Source organism: Pipra filicauda, unplaced genomic scaffold, assembly GCF_003945595.2.
Source record: "Pipra filicauda isolate LSUMZ 115617 unplaced genomic scaffold, ASM394559v2 scaffold53_size3534045_pilon, whole genome shotgun sequence".
In the NCBI taxonomy this organism is placed as follows: domain Eukaryota; kingdom Metazoa; phylum Chordata; class Aves; order Passeriformes; family Pipridae; genus Pipra; species Pipra filicauda.
This window is the reverse complement of record NW_024104687.1, coordinates 2,144,296-2,169,272: the sequence shown is the minus strand read 5'-3', so window position 1 is coordinate 2,169,272 and position 24,977 is coordinate 2,144,296. Positions and strand designations below refer to the sequence as shown.

Below are 24,977 nucleotides of genomic sequence, written 5' to 3'. Positions count from 1 at the left end.
AAGAAAAAAAAGTATATGTAGCCAGACTATGTTATTGCCGAACGAGAGAAATGAGTGATGTGCCATTAAAAATAGTACATTTTAAAAGTCCTTGAGACTGTACAATGAAACTAAAATTTGTAGTTGATTTGTTAGATACTAGGTCAATAAAAATGGATTGAATAGACTCCTGCTTTGGAGTGTTCTAGTGTTACACAGCTTTTATTGTTTAATGGAAGTGTCAGCAGTCAGTTTAAGTTTGGTGTTAGTTGTCAGACTTTCTCCTCTAGGAGGTTTTAAAATAGAAAACTGACTTCAGAGGCTTTGAAGTGGATAGGAGGAGATCTTCCACTAGCCTTACCTTCAGAAGCAGATTATCTGATGATATGCACTCAAAATAGAATGCTTGTATTTCCCTTGCTCTGAAGGTGAGGTTAGTACCTGTCTCCTTTGAGGACCCCCAGTTCAAATCATCCTTCAACCAATCTGCCACTTTATTTGCCAAGTATCAGATGTCTGTACACAAGGACACACCTTCTGACTGTGGGGAGAATGAGGTACAGTTCACTGCATGCACCTTTCTGAAAGCATCTTTTTAAAATGCACAGTTAAATGGTGGGAAATGGTGTCTCTGAGGGTGATTTTAAATATTAAAATACTGCAATTTCCATTTGGGAGGGAAAGCACTGAGGTTTTCAGTAAGGTTCTGTTGCAGGCTTCAGCCCAGGGCTCACTGAGCTGAAGAGGGAGGGATTAAACATGATTTGTAAGGAGGTTGGGGACTGAGAGTTCCACTGGAAACAAGATGATGGTATCAAATTGTTTTTTTGATGACAAAATCATCTTCTGCTTTAAAGTTGTTTGGTACCTTTTCTACGTTTCTCCTTAATTTTTTGTGGTCTTGCTTAATTTAACAGGTGGAGGTTTTAAAAATCTCACTTTGATTCCCATTGCATTGCTAAGCACAGTGCTCAACTGGAACTAACCTTTGCAGTAGGAACAGTGCAAAAATATCTCCTCCAGATATTGATTGAGAGTACACTGCATATGGGTGCACCCTGCTCTTAAAATGGTGTTTACAGGAGGCTAATCCTAATCTAATAAATTTAAAAAATAATTAAAAATACTCCTGGGGTTCCAAACAAGCAGCAGTTCTCCATTTCTCTGGAAGGTGGCACAACTTCATTAGCAGAGTTAATGAAATTGCAACCTCAGAGCTGTCATTTCTATCTATTTTCTATCTACTGCAGATTAGAGCTTTAATATTGGTCAGCTCTCTAGCCAGGCTTTTCTGTTCTTGGGAGTGATACCTCACAAACTGTGGCTGTTTTCCAGGTAGAATAGTAAAACCCATAATAATTTTTGGCTTTAGTTCAAGACAGTGTAAGGAGGGATTTTTTTTTGTGAGATGTCTGTAATGCTACTCTGGAAAGCCAAAAAATCCATTTCACTTTGTTTTGTAAAATAATAGGTCTCATAACAATAAGTAGTACTCTGTGCCCTTTTTATAATTACTGACATAAATGGGTTTAATTATAATAATGTGAAAATGGGACACATGCCAAGGTAGATTGAGCTGTTTACTAGATTTGTACCAGGCATTACCTGGTCTGATTAGGGACTTGATTTTTCTGCTATGATGGAAGTATTTCAGCCTGTAAAGGTGTATTAAGGACAGTCAGGTTTCCACCACCTTAAGGTGTAAAGTCTGTCATGGGAATTGCTGTTGAAGAAGAAGGGGATGGATTTCTGTTCACTGCTATAAGTGTAATGGATTTTTTGTCCCCTTTTTCCTTGTTACTTGCCATAGGTGTTTCCCTACATTATCCCATTTTTTTCTTAATTTGCCTGGTATAAATTAAAGTTACCTGGAAATATTCTCACCCCTCTCAAAAACCTTTGGCCACTTGCTGCAGGAATTCAGCTTCAAATCTGGTCTGGTTGTCTCTGTGCTTTGGAGTGGAGTGAAGTGCTGATATTACACAGAGTTGCTGGCGCTTTAAAATATTTTTGCCAGCGTGTTTTTATTGAATTGAATTGGTGTCCTGAGGAAAAACACAGCAAACAATTTTCTCATTAGAAGTTTCTTCATAATACTTGCTCTTAAAGATTGCTGTGGAAGAATTGATTTTTCAGTTTTTCCCTGTGGGAACACAGAACTTTATTAAGCTGCAATGTAAGTGCATGGTCATCTGCTGCTTTAGGGATATGTGTATTCTTATCTTAAAATAGGTGGTGGAAAAATGACAAGAATTGGGGGAAACCTCAGCAGATTGTGAAGTGGTAAGGTATAAATAGCTTCTGAACGAGGTAAATCGTGGAAAATAGGTGTATCCCTGCCTATTGGAGAAATTTATCCAAGGCTACTCTTGAATCAGTCAAGTTCCTGAACTGCTCATTTTTGGAAGCTACGAAAATATTCATGAAAAGGACCTGTTTCAATGTTTGTCCCATTCTTTGCATTTCTTCTGGGCCTTTATGAAGTGCTGTGTATGGCCCTTTATCTCAGGTCCAAAGTGACAGTTGTCACGTCCTGTTCCCAGGACTTTAAATAGCATTTGATTATATTTCTGGGAGAAAATGTGTATATTAATGTATAGAAGAATGATCTGAGACTAGGAAGAATGAACTTGTTATGTATTTTATATAATCCCAAGGGGCATAGACTGGCTTTTTGGAAGAGACCATTGGATTAAAGGAACCTTAGTAATGGTTTGCCTTCTTACCTAAAGTCTTATCTGCAAATATTTTAATTCTTCCTCAGCAGCAAAAATACCTGTTTCTGGGTAGGAGATGCAGGGAGGACCTTGCACAACACAAGTCACCTGGAAGATGATCCAGGTCCACCCCAGCTTCAGGATGATTTATAAAGCATGTGGAGGTAGATAGGTAAATGTTTCAGGACATTTTGCCACCTGCATCTCTTTTGTGTTTTATATGAAATGTCAGGATTTATTTCTTGATATTTAAATGATGGATACAGGTGTGGAGCTGTGGAGGTCTGGAGGCAAAGATTTGAGGCAAAATGAATGCAGTCAAAACATTTTTTTTCTTGGCCTTTTCATCCCAAGAAGGAAATGTTTTGATCCCAGTGAAGTAATCAATGGATAGTTTGGGTAGAATAGTGGGAATCTCCAGCAGTTCTTCTTCATGAAGTATCATCTCACCAGAAGCATCACGTTTCTGAGCCAAGGTTGTCTTTTTTAAAATGCTTCTTGAAGTCAGTTATAGAGGCTGTCAGTGTATTTTATACACAAACACACACACACACACACACACAGACATATATATATATAAACTCCTAGCTGCTTTAGTTCTTTAACTGTATTCAGTCACTGTGCTAAACAAAAAACCAGTGCCTGTCATTCCAGACTGAGTTTTACATATTACATATTGCCATGTAAAAATTTGGAATTAAGCATTTTTCCGTTCCTGCCTCTTCTCTAGAGAACTTAATGATTGATCTGTGTGGTGTAAAACACTGATACAACACACCTAGGTAATTAAGGTGATTTTTAATCTTCAAGTCTTTTTACAGCTGTCTTTGTCTTTAAGAGACACTGCTGAAGTGTAGCTGAAACAAGCTATGTGGCAGCTACACAAGTTAGAAAACATTTCCATAAAAGATCATAAAAATTATGCAGTAGTTTCCAGAAAGAGCAAGAGTGAACAGTTTATTGCTGTTTAGACCTCCTGAAACAAGCGCGGTATTGAACTTTTCACGAGCGTTTCGTAATGACAAACTTGTAGAAAAATAATATCTGTCTGTTCCCCTCTGTGAAAAGTAGCTGGACACTCTCTTTGCTTTGTGCTTAACTAAATATTTGTCTTGGAAGAAAAGAATTTCGCTGCACACAAAAGAGACACTGTTTGAAAAGGTGCAAAAAATTACCGAAATACGTACGGCGGGTTTTTTCTTTCCGAGGTTTTTTTTTTTTAATTGCCTCCCAGGAATCCACTTGAACTAATATAGGAGACTGAGGGAGTAGTCTGGGAAATACCAAGGAGCATGTTCTGATCGCTTCCAAATTGGTATCAGCAGCCAGTTGCAAACTTTTAGGTCTCTCTAACCTAGTTTCCTCTTTTGTTTTTTAGTGAGACAGTGCTTAAAAAAAATCAATAGCCTTCGTGGTTATTTTTAACTTTCTGTAGCTTCCCTCAACAGCCCAACATTTTTATCATGCTCTTGAACGAGTTCTTTCATTATTTGGCTTGATGGCAGCCTTGGCAGAACATCTCACTGTGATAAACTTGCACTTCAGGTCTCTGGTAACACTGATTTAAAAACTTAGAATGAGTATTTCTATATCAACCTGATGCCTTCTGTCATGGACTAGAACTTGAAATGCCTAAAAGAGCTGAAGAATTTAGGCACCCAGACAGTGAATTTATTGTCCACAGTCATATCATTTCAGTTCAGATTCTTTTTGCATCACAGTTTATGTTGTTCTTCCTGATTTAGCCACTGAGTTTTCTATGCAAATCCATATAAAATTAAATAATCTTTACTGTAAGACTGATAGATCTCTGCTATATTGAGAGTGAATTTCTTCTGAGCAGACAAAGCCACAGTGACTTTTGTCATTCCATAAGGGAATTGAGATTGTTAGTCTGAAATGTAATTTCTGTCCTATAAGCAATTTTTTCTCTTTCCTTAGTGCTATTTTTGTAATGAAACCTGCATTTGAGACATGCATTTAGTCTTTAGATCCCCTCTTTCCTTAAGAACAATGTTTTAAAGGCTCTTTCTTCATGTTCAGGTCTGTTTATCTCTCTGAAACTGTGGGTTTTTAGCATTCCTGTATTGTTGTAGGTAGTTGTTGAAAATGCTAAATAGAGCCAGTCCCAGGACAAGTCTGATTCCTCTGCTGACTGAGTTCCACTGTATTGCCCAGTTCAAGGGTGGTTTGACACCATCTTTTCTTGTAAAGATACTACTTTCTGTCCCATTTTCCTGATTTTTACAGAAAGTTTGAGAACTTTCGTAATTTTCCAACTCAATTTCAATCTATTTTCTTAAATAGCTTCCTTTTGTTGTTTGTTTTTTGTCATTTTTTTCCTTGGGAGGGGGTTGTTAGCAACCCTTACTGAAAGTTTGACTTATTTTACTTTTTTCACTGCACAGATTTATGGTTAATACTGATTCTAATCTGGTTTGCATGAAGCCAAAAGAAGCTGGATAAAACAGGAATAACATTGGACCTGGGAAGAAGCTTCTAGAGCAGAAAACCCCAATTCTAGCTCTGTGTTTCCCTGCAGATCTAAAAGATTGCACTGCTTGTGGAGGAAGAACTCCTGGGAGGATACCAGTATCCCTCTAGGAAGAATGCCAAGTTTCAGGGCTCTTTTCTGTTACTGGGTACAGGAACATTCATTTGGCCACTTAGAGCTGGGGGAAGCACTGTGTTGTCCTTGGAATTAGGGAGGGGAAGAGGGAATGAATTTGCCTACCACACGTGCAGGTGATGCACTGGATCTGTAGCTTATGTGACTTGTCATTGTTATTTTTTATTGTTGTTACGAGCCTGGCACATCTATGAAAAATAAAGCAGAGAAAACCACGACCAAAAGCCAAAAAGAAGAAAGGCCCAAATCCCATATCCATTCCTCACCCTTCTGTTCCCCAAGAAAAAGGGCAAATACTCAGTTTTCCTTGACAGCGAATTGCAAATATGAGCAAACTCTTTATATTGTCAAAGGGAAAATGATAGATTTTTTTTGTGTGATAATTTTTTTTCTGTGATGTCTTTGCACTGAAGACAGTTTTACAGTGCCTGATGACCCCTGAAAGCTGTGTTTTCCTGAGAAGGCCACGATGTCCTTGTGTGACATCACAGACCTTCACTTGCAGAAAGTCTCTGAGCCACCAGGTGAAACCCATTCCAGTTTAGCACCTGAATATCTTCCCACATTTGTAAAAGGGAGCAGGTGTTAACACTCTGGTTTTATTACCACTTTTTAAAGCTGTGCATGTGCTTTTACTCCAGCAAGTAGCTTTGGGTTGAACCCAACTCTCCATTTATTTTTCTGCCTTTTTTTCTCCCTTTGATTTAATTCTCAGTGATGTGTTCATCTCTTAGTTTTATTAATTCTGTTTAAACTTATTCCCTGTTGTTGTGCTGATTCTTCCTGGCAGCTGTAATTAGTTTGCAGCAAAGTAAAAATGTTGTGGATTTCAGATATATTATAAAGCTTTTAAAAGGCTCAAGTTTATGTAAATCAGTTGGAAATTAAAATCAGAAAAACATGACTTTGTGAAAGGAATTTTAATTGTGCTTATGTGACATATTGAGTTATTTTACATGCAACATCAGCTTTTGGCTGTATTTCTTTCATGGTTTATTGAATAATTTTTAATTGTATTCAGAATAATCTTGCAGTGAGTTTGTTCATTTAGAAACTGAATCTTATGTTTTCTTCTTTTTTAAATAAGTGTATAGGCTAAGTATATTCCTGAGTTATGATTTAACTGCTGTGGATTTGGGGATGGGAGGGGAGAGTAAGGGAAGATAACAACAGAGATCAGTGGATATAAAATATTTATTATACTCTCCAGCTCTATGTGTGATTTAAATTCTTCCTTAAAAAGAAAATGAATAAACCCACAGCAATAAATTGTTGGGGTTTTCGGTGTTTCTTAATTGACATCTAGGGAAGATTCAGTGTCTTCTGAATTTTTTTGAGGATTTGATTAAGAAAACTGTTTAATAATATTTAATAATATATAACAAGACTTGCAATGTTGTTTTTTTCTTCCCTTAAGATTGTGATCCAAATTCAAGTGCAGTTGGAATTTTCTCCAAGCCAGCAGTACAGCTGTAACAGGATATACTCCCCAGCAAGGGGAAGTTATGCTTAGGTGCACTTAAAAAGTCCCCCCTCACCTTCAAAGCCAAGGGATTGGACAGCAGGGCCTGGAGAATTGATAAAACTATCTGAAAAGTGTTGTGGGCACAGTTTTCTCACCATAGGGTTTAACTTGCACTATAAAGCTAAAGTTACAGATCAAGAACTATTGGGGGTCTTCTGACATGAAAATTAGTAACACATGGTTTGTTTTTTTTCTGAAACCTGCACTTTGTAAAAGCATCGACTGTAGGGACTGATGCACTCAGAGTGTAGGAATTTGTAACTCTCTGCTCTTTTATTACAGGAAAATGGCTCAAAAATTCAAATTTTTAATTACCTTTATAGGTAGTGCACAGTCTCCTGCCTGCACCAGCTCTGTATGAAATTCAGTGTTATTCCATAAGGTCTATGTCCTAAGGTTTATTGTTCATCCAGAGATCAGCTGCTGCTGTGTTTGAGGGGGAAAAGTTTGAAAAGTGACTTCTGCCAAGTCCTGACTCTTTTAGCCTCCCCAGATGCACTTGGTTAGAGACACAGCCCTAGAGGTTAAGGTTGTCTTCAGTTCGAGCTGCAGTGGGCCAGTTAACGTTTGCAGATCAACATCAGTGTCTACCAGAGGCTTGTTTTTATTTCTAAAATCTGCTTTGCAGCACTTTCTGAAGAAAAGAGAAAGTTTCACTTCCTTAGGCTGTATGTGGAACTAAGTCAGCAACTTACACTATTGGTACTTTTTATTATTGCCTGCCTTCCTCTCTGCCCCTTCCCTGGGTAAAATGGGATAACTGACAAGCCATCACCCCTTTTTTTTGTTTTGTATTCCCCTTTAATTAATTAATCCCAGAACTTAATAGAATTCTTAACAACAGGCAGGTTTTTGTAGGTGTCTCTATATATTCTCTTTATCAAACTTTTAATTAAGCATTCCTGTTTACTATTACTTTGCAGTTTGTGAACTGCTGACTTATTAAATCACCCAGCTGATACCAGAGGGGGAATTAAACTGTGTAACACATACTAGTTATTTAACAAGGGAATGTTTGGAGTTAAATACATACTAGAACTTTGTAACATGTTTAATGTGGAATCTATTAATAAGGAAGTATTTGTATCAAATAAGTAAATGGTAGTGAATAAATGTTATATTTTATTACTCTTAGAACCTTGGACAAGCCCCAGATCATTAAAATATTACCTTTTTGGTTGATTATCTACAGCACATCATTTTCTACTGAGTAAAAAATCTAGGTTTGAAATGCACTTTCAGGAGGTTGATTTTTTTTTTTTTTTTTTTAATCTTTTCCCTTCCTCTTCTCTAGACTTAAAATGGGCTTGCTTTTGATTTTGAATGTAAAGTGACTTAATATATTTTAAGAATTAGGAGGGCCCTGGCCCTCATAATAGTGGTGGGGCAGGTACCAATGGAATCAATGGGAAAAGACTGTTGCAGGGAGTCAGAGAGAAGGGTAATGTGTAATTTAAAATAAAGGACACCAGAAACAGACCTGTATTACAAGGTGATAATTCTCTCACATCACATATTTAAAAAACATCTTCTATTTTATAGGAAAGGAAGTGCTTTGGATAGTTAATCATTATATCTATTTGTACTTCTAAACAGCATGTGAGAGTTTGTTTATGGAAATTTAATTTAAAATCTGATGGTGCTTTTCAAAGATAGGGTTTTTAAAGAGTGTATTTGACTATTAATGTATCTTATAGTACTGCTAATAGTTTTCTTTGTTCTTCTGCTTTGCATATTTGAACTGTCTTTTTGGGCACATGATGAATCCACCTCGCTACAGTTCACACGATTCCTGTGTGATTCTCCTCTGGAGGTAGGTATTTGTTCTGAAATTAATATATTTTGTCTTCTACACTCTCTGTAGTCAGCCAACCATTCTGGCATAGGTGGGTGGCACAGAATTTCTACCATCACCAACTGGTAAGGAAGATACTGCTGTGCTGCTGGGTAATAAGCTACCACTGAATTTCACAGCCCTGCATTAGAAGGCAGAAGCAGAAAGTGCTGTGTCTTTGCTGGGTTTTGATTTCTATGAAAAGAAAAAAAATATATAACTTGGCAAACTTGTATTTGACTCCAGCCTGAGGTAAAAGTTGAGGAGAGATGCTGTTCTTTCATTTCAAGTAAGCAAACTGCTGTGGGTTTCTTGCACTGTCTTTCTTGTTCGTGTTGAAGAGCGAAGGGCCTCGTGACTGTAATGAAATTGTCAGGTTATAGTAATTACACTGGTAATTTGATCTGTGGCACTTTGAATGAATCCATGTGTGCAGAGTTTGTTGCTTTTCTCTGCTCAGTCCACTGGCCTTTACATTCCTGAAAGCTGAAGAGTAATAGAGCTCATTAGACTTTATAGGAAAAGGGCTTTTATCACCTCGTCAACTCAGGCAGCAGACTGCCATTATATTCTTAATTTTGTGTGGCTACGTAGATGTTGATGCACACTGCCCTGCCAGGTTTGTACTGATATTGTTTCTTACAGACACTTTTTATTGACATTTCGAAGCTTGAATTAAATTTTGTGTGGCACCACTGCAGATGTCTTCAATTAGATGAAGTTAAATAAAAGGGGTTATATATCAGAGGCCACGGGATTCTTGAAATTCTTTATTCTCAAACAGTTGCCACAAGCAAATCTAGCAGTGTGTAAGTCTGTTTACTCTTTTGAGCAAAAATAATTTAAAATAGAATTTAAACCTTACATGTTTTCGATTTGTCGGGTTTTGAATTTTTAATGTTATTATTAGCTGCAAATAGTATGAACACCCAAACTCTTCCTGTCTTTTTTGTTTTCTCAATTTATTATTCAGTTTGGTTTCTGTTTTGGCTAGGGGCTCTGGCATAAAAAATGAATGCTTTAAAAAAAATGATACAGTGCGTAGTAGCAGAAAACTAGGCAGTTTTCTAGCAGTAAATAGGGTCATGTAAAGAGAAGTTTGAATGTTATTTTATTCATGCTTTTGTTTTAGAGGCTACTTTTAAACATTTGCCATTTTACCACTTCACATATGCAAATACAGCCTGGTTGGGAGAGGAATGGTGGTCATGGTTCAGCACAGAATGGCCTGCAGGACTCACCCAAAACCCTGTGCCCTGGTACCCTGTTGTTGTCAGGGGAGGGTTTATGGGAGAAGGGCACAAGGAATATCTGGACTGCTCGAAGTGATTCCTAGTTTTTAGTGCTCAGAGAATTAGGGGGATGTTCTGGGCCAGTGTCATCATCACTAATAATCATCTCAGTGCTTGGTCTCCTCAAGTTCTTCCATGTCATCTTGAGACAGCAGTTGGAATGAGCCTCAGCCCTTGGATGTGCTGTGGCATTCTGCAGGCAAAGGATGATTTTGTTTTGTTTTCAAATTACTCTCTAATTGCTCTTTAATCTTTTTTTTTTTCATCTTGACTGATGTTAAGCATTAAATTGTCGATTTCATAATGCTCCTGTCAAAATAATCTTTTTGAAAGAGCGGGTAATTTATACCCATTGTTTTGGGTGTGTCTACAGCAATATTTTTTCCTGCATGTATTTACGCTCTGTGGATTTATGAACTTTTGGTAGATCAGTATTATGGGATCTTTCTGTAGCTGTTTACCCTCAGTTCTTCTTTAACTGTCCCGAATACTTTTCAATAATGATCTTGTTTTGCTGCAACATCCTTCAGTCTTGAGTGATTCACCTACGAGTCTGGAGAACGTGGGTCCAGCACAGTGGAAAGGGATCTGTTTTCTGTTGTGCAGATGATCATTTGTTCTCACTTTGTTTCCTGTTATACATATGAAGAGGCTTTTGAATTCTAAAGAGCTGAAAGATGTTTGTGAATCTCAGTCTTTGCTCTTCAAAAGCACATCACCACCTGCTTTGCATTATTTTGTTTATTGATTTGATACTTAATTCTCACTGATCTAATAATAAATGACACCGTTACAGGTCTGTAAATCCCAGGATCACCTTCTGTAGGATGTCATATTTTACTTACATTTGATACATCACTCGGGACTAAATCAAAACACATGTCATGTAGAGATTTTGGCAAGTTGCTTTTTTTTCCATCATCTCCACGATGTTTGTAGAGTGATGCTCAGTCTCTTGCAACTGAAGTCCTTTGTGCCCTCACAGCTTCACTAATCCTTTTAGGATTTTAAGCTTACTGTGAGTGTAGCTCAAATTCCAGACTTTTCCAGTCAGGTACAGAAGTTACCTCTGTAAGGAATGTCATATTTCGATGCTGTGACTTGATTTACTTTGTTTTGATCTGAAATCACAGAGCCGTTCAGGTTGGAAGGGACACATTGAGATCACCTAGTCCAACCCCCTGCTCGAGCAGACAAGAGCAGGAAGTTGTCCAGGACTGTGGGTTTTGAACATCTCCAAGGATGGAGGCTCCACCAGTGCCATTATTTGTCCATCTTCTGAGTTAAAACCTCTGTCCTTCCATTCAGATTGGATTTCCTGTGTTCCTCATTGCCCAGGATGCTTTTGGCCTTTTTTTCCTGAGAGAGGGTGCATTGCTGGCTTTCCTTAACACAGACCTGCAGTGCTGCCTCTCTGCTGCCTCAGCCTGTGTTTGTCAGCTGCTTTCGCAGCATCTCCATAATCCCTAATGAAAGGAGGACAGGGTACTGAAAAGGGAATAATACCTTGCTAGCCAAGGGATAGAAATCTGCCATATGGTGGGTTGTGTGTGTGTGCCATTGGGAAAGGAACTGCTGGAATTAATCACTTTGCTTATTCGGCACATAATTTCCACTGGAGTGTGGGAGTCAAGAGTTTCCTGCCTTTTTTTTTATTTTTTTTCTCTGAGTAAGGGATAGCATGGATTTCATAACTTCCTCCTCCCTCCATCCACAGGGAGGGTAAAATGGAAAAGTTCAAAATATGAAATTTCGTGAAACCTTCCAGAGAAAAATAATCATGGAGCGTATGGGCAGGGCCCATTTTTGGTAATTATAAGTAAAGCACCTCTTAAAATTAAAGAATGACCAATGTGCCTTGAAGATAATTGAGCACTCTCACCATCATTGAAGTTCAATTATAAGCAGTTATTACATTGAGATGTACTAATTGGGCAATATATAATGCCAGTTCTATTAAATATTTAAATTTTAATAATGTGTTTTAAAATATGAGCAATCAAATGTGTTCATGGAATCATTAGCTAGCAGAATATGAAAACAGGTAAAATTAACGTGTAATGGAATATATTGTATTTTTCTCTGCATTACAGTCTAAACACTGGAGAGAAAATTATGAGGGTTTGTCATGGATTTAGTTATTTTTTTCTTTTTTTCCTCAATATAATCAGATTGTAATAATTCATTGTATTGAAATATGAGTATAAACTGTTAATTTTAAATAAATGGGTCCCTCTGGATTGTTTCCAGGCTAAGGCATAATTTTAGTTAGATAAGGTAAGCCCCTTCTGCTGGGTGTTGCTCACCTGATGTCAGTGGTATATTTTCCATCACCCTTGACAAACGTGGTCCCAGTGGAGCTGTCAGTAGTAGGGAATGGTTATAACCTGCTTCAGGAAAATGTTTCATATTCTAGACCTGTTTCAGGTCAAATTGCCTGGATGGTGCTTAGGAAATCAAGCTAAAGGAGCCATTGAGAAATGGGAGAAAACGTAATCCTGACAAGCATTACAAAGGATTACATTGTATGAGAACTTTTGAAGGAGGAGGAAAGTCTTACTCTTTTTAAAACGTTATTTGCTTAATGTAATGGGTATCCCTGAACATTCTGCCTGAGATCAGTGCTGTGCTCATTTTGTTTGTTACAGAGCATAGACCCTTTTATGTTCATGACATTTTACTGTAATTGCATTAGTGAAATAACTGTAGGTTGTACTTTACCAGAAGTAAAGTGAAACTGAAGTTTTTAACTTCAGTTTGCAGAGTTCCAGTTCCATGTGATGCTCTTTGGAGGTTTGGGGTCACACACAGGCACAACATTTGTTTAACTTCAGAAGACTTTGCTTTGGGTGAAAATCTTTTCCATGCTGGCTAAGAGACTATCTGTTGTAACATCCATTAAATCCTATATGATGAATTTTTGGCAAAGAAAGAAAATCTGTTTTAACTGAAACTTCTTTAGGCAAGTCTGTGTTTTATTACCAATCACATTTCCCCATGGCTTTGAGGAGATGTTTCATTTTTTGTCACTGGCTGCACCCTGATAGCTGAGAAAAGAACCTGACCTGTGCTGAAAAATCCTTAGACAACATTTCTTACTTGACTGTGTCCCTGCTTAAAAGTTGGACCACTGACCACGTGATTTCATTTGGCTCTGCTGAAAAGTTGAGGATACAGAATGAAACCTTAACTGTTGGATAAGTAGGCTTTACCTGAACAGGGGGAAACCCAGTGTAATGTGCTATATCTGACTTTAATATCCTCATGTACTGCAGATGGAGCTCTCAAATGTTTAACCATTTCGCTTTTAGAGTATTCCTAGCTCCACATCTAGTTTTGTGCTATATAACTATATAAAAATGCAAACATTTTGTTATGTGGCCTTTGTTTTGGGACTTACTGGTTGGGTGAGTCACTTGGAATGATTTTTTGCTCACGTGGTTGATTTCTTTTGACACATGTGGTACCAATTAGAGTAATTTCTCCTGCCCATCATCTCTTCAGCCTGTGCTACTGTATCAAAATACTTGATTAAACCCACCTTCTGTTGTTGTAATGCAAAACAGTTGGTAATAGCAGGCAATATTGTCAGATTTATTGAGTGAGAAGCAGCTTTCTGAAGACCTGGCAATGCAGTGGAAAACATGACTAGATGGATAATTAAGTTGAGCGCAGTGGAATTCGGGATTAAAGTAAACTTGACGTGGGAGAAAATGGAATGCCAAAGTTGGTTGTGTAATACAGTTTAAATTAGGAGATCGTTTTCTTCTTAACTCGAAGCATGAGTTTCTGGCTCGAGGTGCTTTACCCCATCCAGAGGCAAAGTTCACATCCAGAACCACAGCACACAACAATAGCCAGTTCCTTGGTGTTTTTGCAGCAGATACTCTGATGTGGGCTGACAGAGAAGTAGTTCCACACATTTTTGTTGCAACACAGTTTCGGGTTCTTAGATAAAAAGTATTTCATCGGTTATAGAGAGAGTAAACCATGTTACATAAAGAATTAACTGTTCACTTCTTTTTATGAAATGCTCCTCTGAAGTAAATTTGATGGCCACTGTGAGAAGCTCTGTGGCCAAAGAGCTGCCAGTGCCTGGGGGCATAGAGGAGAGAAGGAGAATGGTCCTTGGGAAGGGCTGGCACAGGGACATGGCATTCACCTTTCTGCCCTTGGGCTTTACCTCTTGTTGGAGAGTAGGTTGGTCACATTAAAGGGTGTCTGCAGAATTTGCTTGCATGTCATAATGCATTAATAACTTGATGAATCCCCTGGTTTGATCATGTCAGTCCCATAAATGCTCAATGGCAGAGGCTATTTCATATTTGTGTTTGGGATGTGTGATATGTGGGGTTTACCCATTACAAATACAGCAAAGTCACAAATGATCCAGTGAAATAACACTGTTTTCCCCGCTTTTCAAATTCTTTCTTTTCCTAAACACGGAAGGCCAGAGTAAATTTTCACAGCATTGAGTTGTGTGTTAAACTTCTTTCTAAAATTGCTTTCATGCTGGAATTGTGTCAGACAGTCACGTCCCTCTCCTGTTTTTGCTTAGGCAGAGCATGCCCCAAATGGACCGGAATGTGGCTATGGATCTTTCCACCAGCAGTACTGGCTGGATGGGAAGATAATTGCTGTTGGTGTAATTGATATCCTGCCCTACTGTGTGTCCTCAGTCTACCTGTACTACGACCCAGACTTTTCTTTCTTGTCCTTGGGAGTCTACTCTGCATTACGGTAAGAGGACATTTTCATTATCTGGTTGGATGGAATAGTAAGAATTGATACTTGCCTCTAAACTTGTGCTTTTATTTTCAGTCTGAACATATACTGGTAACACTATACCTAACAAAGTATTTCTGGTTGATTTTTTTGTTTGTTTGTTGTTTTTTGTTTTTTTTTTAAATTCTCTGTGGTTGGTCACATTCCAAATAAATTTTTAATTGTCATCATGACTAGGGATGTATCTTTCTCGTTAGCTGAATACTTTTACAGATTAAGGAAACACTCAGAAACTAAATACCTAGTTTTTATTGCCCCTGAAAATAATTTAGTATTGCTTGGTTTCAGCAGGAAAAGCCCCTTTTTTGTTTGAGTAGAAATAATTTTTCCTTCGACCTTTTTCTTAGCCCAGTCAGCAAATGAAATTAATCACTTTTATAGTTTTATGCACATTGAGATCATAAATAAGAGTACCTAAAAAACATTGTCTTCTGAATTAGTAGTCTCCTGCTGTACTAGCACTAAGTATATTTTTCAGGTATGTTAATCTCATTATCTTTGCCTTTAGAAAGGCTGATGGAGAGAGTAATCCTATGAATTTTAAAACCTTACATTAATTATCAACAACCTTGCAAAACAGTAGGAATAGTGGGTAATGCTTTTCACTGTGAACTAGACTTGTATGTGAAATTGCAAGTTATTCTTTTTCTTTCATAAGCAATTTTATGATTCCATTATTATTATAAGGGAAAAAAAAAAACCCTTAGTGAGTGGAAATACTGCTTACATGAAGTGAGTTGGTCACAGACACGTGGTGTTCCCAGGGAGGTTCTGTTTTTCCCCTGCAGTATTCCAGCAAACTGGGTTTGAACCTCATGGCAGACACATCTATTTTCAAGTTTGAGTTTGAGAAGCTGCAGCACAAGTTCTTTTTGCCTGTTGAGGTTTGCACTGAGCTCCTTCAGGTGCAAAAGAAGCACAGGATTTGTGAGGTCCAGCTTTCTTCTTTCTCCAAGGCATCCTTTTGAGAGGCATCTCCTCTGTAGGTGGAGCTTCTTAGCTAATTTTTAGTATTACCCAACAGGGTGGGTAAATGGCATGACTGGAACTACATAAAGCCCAAACACTATTTTTAGGAAACTTTGTATCACAGTTACTTCATAGACTTTTGCTTTTTATAACTGATAAACCGTGTGCAATTTAATCTCTCAAAAGTCTAATCTGAATTTGTTTAGATTCTTAGGAAATCAAGAGAACCTAATCAAAATCTCTATTTTTTTTCAATTCTCCCTTGGGTGTGAATTTTGTGATTTCTGAATAATCTTTATATGAAGGAGAAGCTGTAGAATCATGTCAGGAGGGACCTCTGGGTGTCATCTGCTGCAGTTCCAGCACAAATCAGGGCCAACTTCAAAGTCATTGGGAGCATTAATGAAGCTGCTGCTGTAGCTTCTCCAGTGGTCTGCAGCTAAAAGGGTCTGCAGTGTCATTTTTCTGAGGCTTTTAGTGGCACTGGTGATTTTATAGAATTAATCAGAATTAACAAATGTAGAAAAACACTGGAACTCCTATGACTTGGAATTGATCTATTTTCTGTTAGATTTTTAGAAATATTTTATTACATACATTAGATACTTGAAATTAGACTATTTTTTCCTTGCAAGCTGAACATATAACATAAAACACTAAGTCTTCCTAAGAGCTGGTTTTTTTAGTATTTGTACATATCACATTACTTTATGTAATAATAGACTGACATAATCCATGCTTATGAATTCTCAAAATGATTTTAAATTTTCTCTGTAATAAATTTAAAGCTGTGTCAGTGCACCATGGCTCAACTTGTGAAAAAGCAGCTTATAAATTGTGTGGCATTTAAGGCAATAAAAACGAGTTCCCAACAGTCTTAGAGGGAGCCAACCTTGTTCTTCTTTCAAAGAGGGAGGAAAAAAAAAAGTTGAGTTAGGGAAGATTGAGGAAGTTGCAGAGGAATCTGATACCATCAAAGCTGTTGCCAATTTTACTCTGAGGAGGTTAAACTGCCTTGCAGTGCTGTCACTTCCACTTCATGCCACTTGGAGAATTTTTGCTGCTGAGTCGTAGAAAGGATGGGATTTGAGGATCATTTGAAATATGTAGGCATGTGTTAAAGAATGAGGGGGGAAGAAGCTGCTTGGAAATACCAGTCTTACCAAAGGGAAAAAAAAAGAAACATCCAGAAATACTGAGTGACTCCTGCTCATATGATCAGAAAGTTAAACCTTCCCCCTGCTACTTAAGGTCATGAACAGTAGACAATCATAGTATTCATCATCTCTCTTTAGCAGGAGGACAGGTACTTGAACTTCTTTTGGAATTGGGCTGTGTAGCACTGAAATACTAAATCTGAATTTTGTATTGATGAGATGGATGTTTTTCTCACTACCTGAGTCCTCTTGTGCCATTTTAACTCCTTATAGATATAGAGAGGACCATAAATGAAAGGTTTGCAAAAAGGTGGGTGCAAGTCTGTGGCCCCTTTTCTTTGGGGAAGATTTAGGCAGAAGGTGTGCAGGTGGTGTGGTGCCATCCAGTGACACATCCTTGCTGTTCCTGGTGTGGAATGATGGAGTCAGAGGACTCTCCTGCCCTGGATCACAGCACACACTCCTGGAAAGCAGAAAGAAAAGGATGTCACAGCATCCTCCCAGTAAAACTGTGCCTGGAGTGGGGTTGGCTGGATAGATAAATGGAGGACAGAGGACAAACTGGAGTTCAAGGTCCTTGCCTACAGCACATCACTGGAGACTGCAGGAATGTGAAGGCACTGGCAGTAGTTCAAGCTCCCTTTACTATCAGAGGCACTAATTTGGTTGCATGAAGCATTGCTGCCCATGCTAAGATTTGCTGCTGCAGCCCAATTTTTACCTCATTACATTGGAGTCTGTCTCACTTTCTGTTCAACCTTGAGTCCTTTTATTAGATCTTATAGTATAGTTCAATTGGAAAGAGCCTTTAAGGGATTTTGAAATTCAACAATAATGTTTTTCCCCTGCAGTATTCCAGCTTTTGAATTGCAGGAAGGTGCTTGTTTAATTAGGTCCAGGATAACCTGCATGAAAACAGTAAGGTGGTTTAATTTCATGCTCTGGCTTGTGAAGATTATGTATAGGAAGTGCATCTTTGTACTTTTTTTAGAGGTATAAATCTCACTTCTGGAATCTGTTGTATTTGCCTGGGTTTTAAGATATGGAATAGATTCAGTTTCTAGACAGACCCTTGTTTTTGAACAGGTCTCAGCAAACTACATACAACTGAAATGTTAAATTTTCAGTACATTTAAACATCTTTATTACTAATTTAATATTAAATGATAAAGAATCTCCAGTATTTGTGTATGCTTCCTATATGCATGTACTCATATCTTGGATCATAGAGGGGTTTGTGTTGGAAGGGACCTTTTAAAGTTCATCTGCTCCAACTCCCCTGCAATGAGCATCTTATTCCTTTGTCACTGAAAGCAAGAACCAACATCCATGTTTTACCAAATTGTTTACAAAAACGATCTGCAAAGTTAGAAATGCTGTAAAAATGATCCTTATAGAGGAAGCACTGACTGAGCCTTTGTAATAGTGCTGCTTTCATTGTGCCAGTGAAATAAAAAGCAAACTTATTTTGGAATACACTGACACTTTTCTTTCAAAATGAAGGAGAAAATTGTACCAACACTCATGGGATGGGTGAAAAATACCTTTTGTTGCATAAAAATGGATGTTTTTACATGCAAATTGTTGGAACACAGATGATGGAACAAACAAGATGCTTATCCTTGAAGCTTATTTTTTTAAAAATACTCTGATTTCCTGAGCCAGGTTAACCAGTCTGTGCAATAGATGGGCCAGATTTCTGTAGAATTCCAGTATACATGAATATTAATAAGAAAGCTGTTAAATAGAGGCCCTTAATCACTTTTATTTAAATTTCAAGTCTGGCAGTTGGCAGGACAAGGCACAAAAATGAAAGTATTTTTAAGCCTGACGTGGTGTTGTGCATTTTGGTGATTTGTTTGGTTGGTTTTTAAGTATTAATTTTCAGTTTATTATGTGTGTTGTTTTTTTTAAAAACATTAGTTTGGAGTTTATGATCTCATATTTTATTTTTTAGAGGTCTAGTCCTTTTAAATAGATCAAGAGCCAGGTAGCTGTAAAATATTTCACTATGAAGAGGTAAAATAACTGTAAGAATCATATTCAAATGTAATTAGTCTTTTCTTTCCTTTCACAGAGAAATTGCTTTTACTAGGCAACTTCATGAAAAAGCTCCTGATCTCTGTTTTTATTATATGGGTTTCTACATTCATTCATGCCCCAAAATGAGGTACAAGGTAAAGTGTGTTTTTACATATTTCCTTAGTGTACTATTATTCAAAGCTTTTGACAGTGCTCACAGTAATATATTATTTTGTAAGTGTCCTTTTGGATTCTAATGTAGGCTTTATATGGTTAAATGTGAATGTTGGTTACTATTTAACTTGGCTTTAGGATTTTTATTTTTTTTTTAATTTAGCTGCGTGTGCTGTTTGTTCCAGCTTGGCTTAAGAGCAGTTCACATGGAGAGCTTTTCAAGAGTGTCAGATAATGGTTTGTCATTGGCTTACCTGGTTATCTTGTGTTTACAGTATCTCTTCCAGTAGACTGCATTTGTGGAACTGTTGCTTGGTGACCAGAGACAGTGATAAGATGCCTTCGTGGTCTTGGCTGTGCTTGGGCTTTTCCTCCTTGTTTTTTTTTTAAAGATGGGGGACTTCTCTGCCCCTGAAATCAGTGAGAAGTTTGGGGAGCAGCAATTTTGAGCCAGGTAGCAGATTTTTGAGGAGGAGGCCAGGAGAACCCCCAGGATGTTGAGGGTGACCACTCTGTCACCAACCCTCCTTTGTAAAACCCTGTTGGCTTCAGCTCAGTTTAGACCCAAGTGCTTAAGACTATCTTTCCTCTGTGTCTTAGATCTTTTCTCTGGAACTGTATCATTGCTTTTGAATATTATTATGATACAATTCCAAGTACTGAACCCTGATAGCAATTTCCTGAACGTTTGCACGTTTATATCTGTTAATAATGTGAAAAGATAAAAAGCTCACAAAATCTAGAGTAGGAGGTGCAGTGTTTTCATTCCCTTTTTTTCTCCTCAAAGTGTACTAGAAGTCTGCAATATTTTCAGCTAGTTTGCAAATACCCAAAAAATTGTAAGGCTCATTAAAAGTGAGGGTTGTGAAGGAAAAACCATTTCAGCTTTTTTTATGGTCTACACTCCAGGTGACCACAAGGATTCAGTCTTCTGAAAATAACAAATAACAAATCCCTCCCTCAGATTTTTTTAGAAGATGTTTGTCTGTGTGTGTGTGTCCCTTTTGCCAATTTGAATTTATCATGTGCATCTGCTGGCCAAACAAAGAGAATATTAAGTTTGAGGGAAGCAAATGGGTTGGAAATGAGTTGGAAAGTGCTGCCTCTGCCATTGAAATCATCTTGCTGTCACATCACCAGCTTGAACCACAGGTTCTGATTACTTTCTCTACTCTTTGGAGATACTTTAAAAGTTTGGGATGAGTTGTTCATGTTGAGATGCTGCAATTTAACATCTTTTGTCTGTTCTACAACCTGCAGGGTTCAAGACTTGTAAAAACAATGCCTTTGGTTTGCCAGGGCACTTAGGAAAAGAAACAAATCTGGCTATAATGGCAAAAAGTGTTCCAGTTCTGAAAGATGTCATGGTTAAGAAACTTTGGGTTCAGCTGCTTGTAGTGTTTTATTAAAAACATGAACTTTGTATACATGGATTAAATAAATGTAATAAAGTAGCCAGAAAAATATTTAAATACAAATTTTAATTGCTAAACTCAAGAGCCACTATAGATTGGTATTATTTATCCTAATGTGGTATCTGTTCTGTTGGGCCAGTGCTGGTATTTGGAAATGATTCCATCAGGAATGTAAGATTCCCACAATGCTTCTGGATTTCATTCTTAAGTATTGGAAACGGAATAGATTGCAGTGGGAGTATTTTACTTTTTGTTTCCCCCACATAAGCTCTTTTTCTTCCCTTGCTTAGACTTAATGACTACCTGATATGACTGTGATTGGGTAGAATGTACATTTTAGTCTCCCAGAAACCTGCACATGTCGTTGTGCTCGGGTAGTTCAAGCTGGGGCAGGGGCTGTGGGGGGAGAAGAAGAAAGCCTGCTCTCAGATAATTAGAACACACAGAGACACACATAATGTATTGGCAGAGCAATAATTTAATAAATTAATTGCAATTCTATTTTATATTTCTTTTCCTGGGTGTATTTGCTTTAGAAGTAGCCAAAAGTAAAACGATTGAAAATCAAGTTGATGTTAATTCTGTGTGGTTCCACTTTACCCTCACTGAAATAATACACTGAAAACAAATTCTAAAGCTAAGCTCTGAAATGTGTCTGGATAATGCCACTGCTCTTGGGAAGTGATTGGGAATGGTAAAGCAGGGTGGGCAAGTACTGACTTTGCAGATTAAGTAATTTCAGTAATGCCTGGTTGACTTAGAGGCATTACATGCTGGAGACTTTGCTTTATTACAGTTTAATAGAGATGTTAGAGTCTCCCTTCCCTAAATGGTAATAAAATGGGAAGAATGAGAGGCTGTAGGCAACTGTTGTTAAACTGATGGCAGGTAAGGAAATTAAATAAAGGGGGAAAAAAAAGAAGGAGCTGGAAAGCGAACCCCACTGGGGTTTTATCCTTTGCTTGTAATTTTCTTTGCAAATCTTATCCTAGAATTTTTAGAAAGGGAGGCTCAGCACAGTGTCACTTCTCTATACAAGCAGTATAAAATTATACAAAATTTATTACAGTGGAGTCATGGAATTCGGGAAATCTTTGAAAATTTTCCTTCTCCTGGTCACAGTGATCAGTGGAAATGCCTGAGCTGACACTTGCATTTGATTTTTGATGGCCATGCAGTACTAGACAACTTCTAGCAAAGGTGCCTGGGCTTGGCTACTGGTTTGTACCAAACAGCTGAGTCTCTTGCTGCTGGTTAAAGAGGGATGAATTGGGATGCATGAGGAACAGGGACTTGAGGATGTTGATTTAAGGAGCTTGGAAGTGTTCCCCTTTGCATGGAGTAAAACTCAGTCTGCTGTACAGGATGTATTTGGAGTAATTGGGAATCTGTTCCATGAGCTGTTGTATTCCTGTTACAATGCAAGGCTGATGCTTTAATGTTGTGCACATGAGGGCATGGCTGGACATTTTGGTTTGGAATGCACAGGATTGGAGCTGTGGATGTCCAGCAGCAATCATTAAAGCCTTGTTCTGCAGGGGTACCCTCTTGCAATGCAAGCTGTAGACATCTCTTCTGGATTCTGACTTTTTTGGGTATGTAAAGTAGTAGTCAAACATTGTTTTTTAAATCATTGGTAATATCTGATCGTATATAGCAGTGTCTGGTGTTTGGTATAGCAATGGCATCATTTTAATTTTTAATTTGTTATAATATTATGGTATAAAATTTGGCAGCTGCTGAATATTTTTAGCTACAACTGAACAGGTCAGGGGCTAAACTGGCAGAGAATATGTGGAGATTAGTGTGACCTCCTCATCTGAAGGATTATCTTTCCACAAATGGTACAATTTGTGGCATGAATACTGTGTAATCCAACGGAAGATTGGAGGCCTAAGTGTCCTGGAAGCCAATCCCAAGTCAGGATTCCTGTGGCTCAGTAACAGAGTTGAAGAATTCTGCATTATCAGGCAGGAAGATGAATGGTTAGAGTGTCATCTAACCCATGGATCAGACATAATTACAGAGGTTTTTAAAAATAAACCTTCCTTTTGACTCACTGTTCCCATTCCTTTTGTCCCCAAGCAGCCTTGGCATGGATTGCAACAGGATTTTGAAACAGTGGAGTCCCAGGGAAATCACTTTAAGATGGGACAGGGGAATATATTGTGACATTTAGACTATTTTTTAGTTCCCAACTTCTCTCAGATTTCTTCTCATGTATGGGTTAATATTTATAAACTGGTAAAATCTACATTAAATTGAGACAAAAGGATTTCTGTAGTCCTGTTGACTCTTAATATGGAAAAATCCAAGGAAAAACCTGAAGCAATGGCTTTGTTCCATTTTTTTCTGGGTAGGTTGGGGTAATGCAACATTAAAATGGTTCTCTGAAGGAATTCATGACCTTGTGGTAAACCTTCTCAGGCTCTGTTAGATGTGGTGGGTCTTACGTTAGAAAATAGTCTCCTGGAAAATTTTCCAGGAGTCATAAGATGCAAAGTCGTTTTCCTAAAGCATTTTAGAGTGTGTGATCAAATTTTAAGAAAGTATTTTCCTTTCAGATGAGGTTGGTCTCAGGGTTAAGTCCTGTATGTGTACTTGTTAATGTTTTTCGCTTAAAGACACTTGTTTACAAACATATTTATAGAATTACAGAATTAAAAGAAGCACCTTTAGCAAGCAGCCATATCAGAGAGATGTTTGAGATGACCTTGGATTTTTTTCCTCTACTAATATCCTGCTTTATCCTGCATCTTTCAAGTCAAAAATTTTACTCCATGGCTCTGTGTTAAGAGTTCACATTTTCCAGTCACTACTGAACTCTTTGAGATCCTTTCTGTTCTTTCCATTGCAGTCCTTTGCTGATTTTGAGTCTCATGGTGGGTGACCCTAAACAGGTGTTGGGTTTCTGGTGTAGTTGCTGCTGTATTTGCTTTTGGGCCCCTGTTGACATTTAAATAATTTTCTCCTCTTAAGTTTTTGTGTTGGAAAGGATTTGTTGGTGACATTTTCTAGGTGAGTTTCTTAGTCCTGGGCTTTGTGAGGTTTCTTCTGTGTCAATATTTGCACATAAATACTGCAGTTGGAGCTTGTATCAGTACTTATTTTGGTCAATAATCTGCTTTCCCTGAAGCCACTCCACTGATGCTGGTAAATAACTCTCAGTGTACTTTGAAGTGCACAACAGATTTAATGTCTTCTTGCTGTGTTATCTCTGTGTGCCATTTTAAGACCATTCTATGATGTGAAGAGGTGTTTTGACTGAAGCCTTTATCCAGACTTGTATGCAGGCCAAAGTAAATGGAATTATTTCAAACAGTCTCCTTCAGTATCAAGTCATGGCCAGACTTCAGATAGATGGAATACTAGAAAGGGCCCTGAGATGTCAAAAAAGAAACAAAAGGCTGATTCAACTGTGATTAATCATTCTTAAACTAAATACCTCGGACTGACTGTGGTCCTAAGCGGTGCCCCTGGAATTTTATGGCACTTGAGAGCCAATTTCTCTGGCTGCTTTCAGGAATTTCAGCATCACTCCTCCTGCAGCAGCACAATGGATCCAGTGGTAGCCTGGACATCCACAGGATCTGCATGTCCGGACTCTCTCCCCATGCCTGCCTGTGGAATTTAGTTAACCTTTCCAATAAGCTGGGATCTGCTGTGCAAGCTGAAATGTGTGAGGGAAGGAGCCTTAATGATGTGACTCACAGTGATCCTGTGGGATTTTGGGGGTGGTGAGCACACACTGTCGTGGTTCTACCATGGAGCAGCAAACAGCTTTGCTTCATGTGTCACCAGTTCCACACACTGCTTTTACACCTCTGTGCATGGGCTATTTATTCAGTATTATTGATGTTGCTACCAGCTGTCAGCCTCCTTTTCTCACTGGTATTACTATCTAGCTTGATAATGGGAAAATATTATGAGCTGTGTGTAGTTTGGAGGACTGGAGATGCTCTGCTCGAGTCTGTTAGCACGTGAGCTAGTGGCTTTTCCAGGATTAATGTCGTCAGTTTACAGGAATAAATCTGCATTCCAATTAGTACAAAACAATTTGTTTTGTTTTTCTTTTTAATAAACAGGTCATAAATAGTCAGCTAAACATCCTGAAAAGCCAGTAGTTGTTACAGATTGCCAGGTTGTTGTTGTTTGCAATACCATTTAATAATAAAGAAATGAAATATCTGCATTGTAAAACCATTATCTGCTCTAAGAAAGCAATAAAAGTTGTGACAACACAGTGGTTTTGCTTTTTTTGGCAAGACTGTTGAAAAGAAACAGCAAATAATATAGACAAAAACATATAATAATAAAACCCTGAAAATTATAAGTTGTACAAGTAGGGGGGGATAATCCCTGGTTTTGTCTTGTTGACATCACTTTTAACTCTCTCCTTCCTTCCTTCCATTTCCTCACTGCACTTCCCTACTGGTTGGGATACTCCCCTACATGAGCTTCAGCAGCTAAAACTGAACA

At 38.0% G+C, this 24,977-nt stretch overlaps 1 protein-coding gene across 4 annotated transcripts in view; it reads left to right on the top strand.

Annotated features, from left to right (window-relative positions):
* ATE1 (arginyltransferase 1) overlaps positions 1–24,977 on the top strand; it is a 74,778-nt gene that overhangs the window by 10,056 nt on the left and 39,745 nt on the right. For 2 of the 4 annotated variants that reach the window (XM_027740712.2, XM_027740709.2), the window contains exons 7-10: positions 408–536; positions 8,631–8,663; positions 14,535–14,716; positions 18,965–19,064. In XM_027740712.2, the coding sequence (XP_027596513.1) occupies positions 408–536; positions 8,631–8,663; positions 14,535–14,716; positions 18,965–19,064 (444 nt within the window). The remainder of the gene's footprint in view (positions 1–407; positions 537–8,630; positions 8,664–14,534; positions 14,717–18,964; positions 19,065–24,977) is intronic. The other 2 variants (XM_027740710.2, XM_027740708.2) reach the window with 1 other exon arrangement.